Genomic DNA, 4713 nt, shown 5'->3' on the forward strand with positions numbered 1-4713 from the left:
GGCGGCGGGGTGACAGTGAAGCGTGGCGGGTGTGGCCTCAGTCAGAGGGGACAGGTGTGATGCAGATGTGCAGGAAGTTGTCGGGGTGACTGAGGTGTTCGCTCAGCCACTGCAGAGGCGTCTCCAGCAGCGGCTCGATGCCGTGGACCACCACCTGGTAACGCTTCTGCTCACCTGGATGGAGAGAGAGGAGGAGGAGGGAGGCACAATTCATTAATAATGGTTAGCTAGTAGCATCCTTTAACACACGTGTCAAACTCAAGGCCTGGCGGCCGAATCCAGCCCCTCGCAAATTTTGGTATCCATTTAGGTTCACGATAGATTTGGCCCCCAATGTGAGCCAAAACAAAAAGACGGCTAACTGTTTTTCAGACCACAGTTATGCAACACACAATGTAGAATTTGGCAGATTTGAGACTCTGAAATTCCCACAGAGCCAAATAGTTCACATTACATTCAGGCTGTGAAACAGGTTAAAAACATGTAATCATTGTTAGGCTTGATTTGCTAAACTCTACGATGGCGAAGGAACTTTCTTGCTGACTTTTTAGGGCTTTATGTCCACCAAACTGTAAGTGAGAAAGCTATATGATATTTTTGGTTGAATAAAAGCGTGTCAAACATGTCTGGCCCTTAATGCAATTCTCCTTTTCCAGTGTGGTGAAGTGTTTGTTTGACACCCCTGCTTTAGAATGATTTTAATCCAATTTACTTTTTTGTCAAATTAATCAAATATGTCATCCAGGCCACCTGGTTCTCTAGTTTCCGTGTGCCCTGGAAAAGAAAATCTGGTGTTATTACATAGTCCTGGCTGTGTAAATGGGAAACAAACAGAAAGGAGTGCATGGGTCACAAAACCCTGTTCCAGCCAATCCGCAACAGACAGCAACAGTTGAGGGGGGTACTTTTTTTGGGGTACTTTTTATCTACTTGTTTCTCTCCATTTTAATTTGAAGCACTTTGTAATTTACAACAGTGTTGACAAAAGTTACACACTTTTTTTTTTTTTTTTTTTTAGAAAAGAAGAAAAAGGAAAACAGCAGAGAAGAATTATTGAAGATTGAATAGACGGTTGGAAAGAGTGATACAGACGACCTAAAAATAAGAGTAAGGGAGGCAAAGAAAGACACGAAAGAGAAGAAGAAACAGAAGAATAAACATGAACAAAGAGGAGAGGAGAGAAAATTAAGAACGGTAGAGAGAAGAGGAGGAAATAAGGGAAATACATTTTTCAAAAACAGAGTAAAGAAGAAAGGAGAGAGCAAAAGGTGGAACATGAGAAAGGAAATAATATTTAACAATGGTGGAGAGAAAGAGGAAAAGAGATGGTTAGATGAGGTGAGAGAGACCACATCAGACGCTACAGTAATACCACTGCTGTGGTGGCTGAGAGAGAGAGAGAGAGAGAGAGAGAGAGTAGAGGGGAAGAGGGGAAGAGAGAGAGAGAGAGAGAGAGAGAGAGAAGAGGGGAAGAGAGAGAGAGAGAGAGAGAGAAAGAAAGAGAGAGCAGAGAGAAAGTACCGGTTTAAATGTGAGGCGTCAGTGTTCAGTTATGAAGCAGAAGAGAGCGACAGTTGATTTTTTTTTGTGTTCGTCGTTGACAGGAGTCGAATTTTAAACTTTCACTCTGACAGTTTGTACTTTCAGGGTGTGTGTGTGTGTGTGTGTGTGTGTGTGTGTGTGTGTCTCTAGCTATGATGGCCTCCTGAGGCCGACCTCACCCACCTATGAAAGGACACGACTGCAAAACGCTCGTTACAAAAGCAAAATTCTCGACTTTATAGAACCGTCTCCAGTTGTGTGATTTGCAGATTTCTGACGATTTATCAACATTCAGAAGGCGTTCGAGTTTCAAGTCTTTTTTTTTTTTTTTTGAGCTTGTGTTACAAACAGAGTGTGAGGTCAAAAAACACATGAGCAAGAAGAGTCAAATGAAAGACCCAACAGAGTAACATCATAGGAAATGTAGGATCCATTCAACCCTTACTAATGACTGAAAGTCAGGATATTTCAGCCTGTGCTGCTTTGATTTTTAGCATATTTTTTCTTCCAGTCTCTCTCTCTCTCAAGTCCTCCATCTCTGAGAACTTTGTAGTAGTGCAGGACTTGTTTCTCTGCCGGTGCAAGACCCACCAGGATGTCCCTCATTTTTGGCCAGATGTCCCTTACGTTTCAGTTCTTTGTGTTGGCGTTCTAAACTCCGGTGGATGTATGAGGACTATGGTTACCTGGTCCTCAGACCTCTGCAGGGTAAATCCAGACATCTAGCTAGACTATCTGTCCAATCACAGGTTTCTGTTGCACAACTAAAACTACTTTTGAACTTTGTCTCCCATCCCAGAATGCTGTGTGGACTAGCCAGACCCTTGTCCCCCGCGCTGTGGAGGAAGGTCCAGCAATACGAGACTAATGTCAGTGGTTTGAATCCAGCAGGGGACGTTATCTCTAATAGAGACATAAAATGCCCCAAATACAGTGAATGAATTAATGAAACGATGTAGAAAATAAAGTGTCGGCTGAATTCAACCTGACTGATTTAATCTGGCCCCAGAAAAAGGAAGTAGAAGAAACCACAACATATTTAACAGTTTTAAGATCCATTTGACAATAATGTGCTGCTTGTAACTGTAATCAGAACTTTACATTTGATTTTCACACTTTTATACAACTAGTTTATCATGTTAAGACACCCTGATAGTTTCAAATGTATTATTGATGTAGATTTATTGAAATAGTTTGTTAGCTGGTGTGCAGATATTGTTACTAAATCACTTTTCTAGGATTTGGGGTGTTGTTTTGGTTCTCTAGTGCTTCCACACGCATACAAACTTGGAACGAAAACCTATCCATGGTGTTTTGAGTGCAATCCGGTTTCTGAATGTCCTCGGTCTTCAGTCTCCGGGTGAGCTGTTCAACATCTGCACAGCTTTCTACGTCACTAGCCGAGACGGGGTGGCTAACCGTAGCGTACGCTAAAGCTAGCATGCTAGCTCATTCTCAATGTGAAAACACTGCTACAACACACACTAGTTCATCATAAGCTACAAAACAACTACTTCCATGTCCCTGTTCTGCAGGTACTCAACAAGTGGCCCTCGGTTAGAAGAAGTGAAAGAGTTATCTAGCTGATGCGATCTTACCGAGCTACTGAGCATGTGCAGCTCTCAACAAAGATAGTATAGAAGTGAGATGTCTCACTCTGACGCAAAAACACACAGGGTGAAAACAGGATCTGCAGCAATGTGCATTACAATTAAAAAAATATGGTGTTTTTTGAAAATGAAACCATGTGAACCTATTCTGGTACAACCTCCAAATACAACTATGAACCTGGAAATGAGCATGATATGGGCGCTTTAAGAGCTCCCTCTATGCACTAGAAAAAGAGAAATACCTTAATGCTGAAACTGACACTTCTCTTAAACCAATTTAAAGACCAACAGCACTGAAAAACAATCTGCATGCACACAGGTAATTAACATTTGATATTATTGAGTTTTAGATGTTAATTCCTATTAACAATGAGTTATTAACTGTTGTTTATTCTCATTTTTAAGGGAGAAATGTGCAGGTGAGGTCAGGTGGTTGAACTTCTACTACAAATTGGCCTGTTTAATCGGTCGGTGTACATTTTTACTTTGGCTTAGAAACCAGACACACTTTAAGAAAAAGCTCACCTGTTTAAAGAGAAATAAGAATTGTACCTCACCTGCAGATGATTCATGTTTCAAGACAAATATGTTTGTCAGTGAACGAGGCCGGAAGGAGACAAATGTTTTTGCCTCTTGGCTGTAAAACAGAAACTATATTTTTCATGTTCAAACATGAAAACAGTAAATGCAGCTGTCTTCAATTTGTTTGGAAGAGATTGTTCATGCTTTTAGTTAAGAATTGAGTTTAAAATGTAAATATAGATGTTGTATTTATAAGTATTTTTCATATCTATCAGTATTTAGCTTTAGTGTAGCTTTCAGCTAATTAAACCAACTTCAATATAGAAGCAGGATGTTCTGTGTGTGCGTGAGAAAGACAGACAGCGTCAGGCCTTTACCTGTCAATCACTCTTGACCTCACACACACACACACACACACACACACACACACACACGGTGGGCTCGTGACATTTTAGTTCCACGTAATATCAGGAGGACGGTTGAGACAGAGCGTTAACTGACGGTCTGAGAAGAGCTCCACCCTACACCTGCTGACTGGCTGGCAAACAGCATCATGCAAGAAACTAATGCCAGGAAACGGTGCAAGAAACATGCTCAGCAAAGGTTTTCTTCTGACAATTACAGATGTGCACACGTAGGCCAGACGTTGGCTGCCTCTGCTGGTAACTGGGGGAATGAAATGAAGTCTATATTGGTAATTTATCACTTGCACCAACTGTTTTTATTTATGTTAACTAAATGTCAGCAAGTATAAGGCCTAACAGAGGGGTGTCTAGGTTCGAACACAAACCAGAATATTCAACAGCTGAAGAGATATTTAAAAAAAAAAAGTACCTTTTTACAGAGTTTGTGGCCTGAATGGTACTTTGAAAGGGTTTAAATCTATAGTATATGTAAAGGTATTATGTAAAATTGTATCTTAAATACCCCCTGATAGTTGTGTAACATGTTTTCAAATGTGTTATTTACAGTGGGTACGGAAAGTATTCAGACCCCTTTAAATTTTTCACTCTTTGTTTCATTGCAGCCATTTTCCAAA

General features: G+C 40.7%; 1 protein-coding gene across 1 annotated transcript in view; it reads right to left on the minus strand.

Moving 5' to 3' along the window:
• atg5 (ATG5 autophagy related 5 homolog (S. cerevisiae)) overlaps positions 1-4713 on the minus strand; it is a 30722-nt gene continuing 26009 nt past the window's right edge. Inside the window, exon 8 of the mRNA XM_034874707.1 lies at positions 1-174. Coding sequence (XP_034730598.1) covers positions 38-174 — 137 coding nt within the window. The 3' untranslated portion in view covers positions 1-37. The remainder of the gene's footprint in view (positions 175-4713) is intronic.

The sequence above is a fragment of the Etheostoma cragini genome, chromosome 6 (genome assembly GCF_013103735.1).
Source record: "Etheostoma cragini isolate CJK2018 chromosome 6, CSU_Ecrag_1.0, whole genome shotgun sequence".
NCBI lineage: Eukaryota > Metazoa > Chordata > Actinopteri > Perciformes > Percidae > Etheostoma > Etheostoma cragini.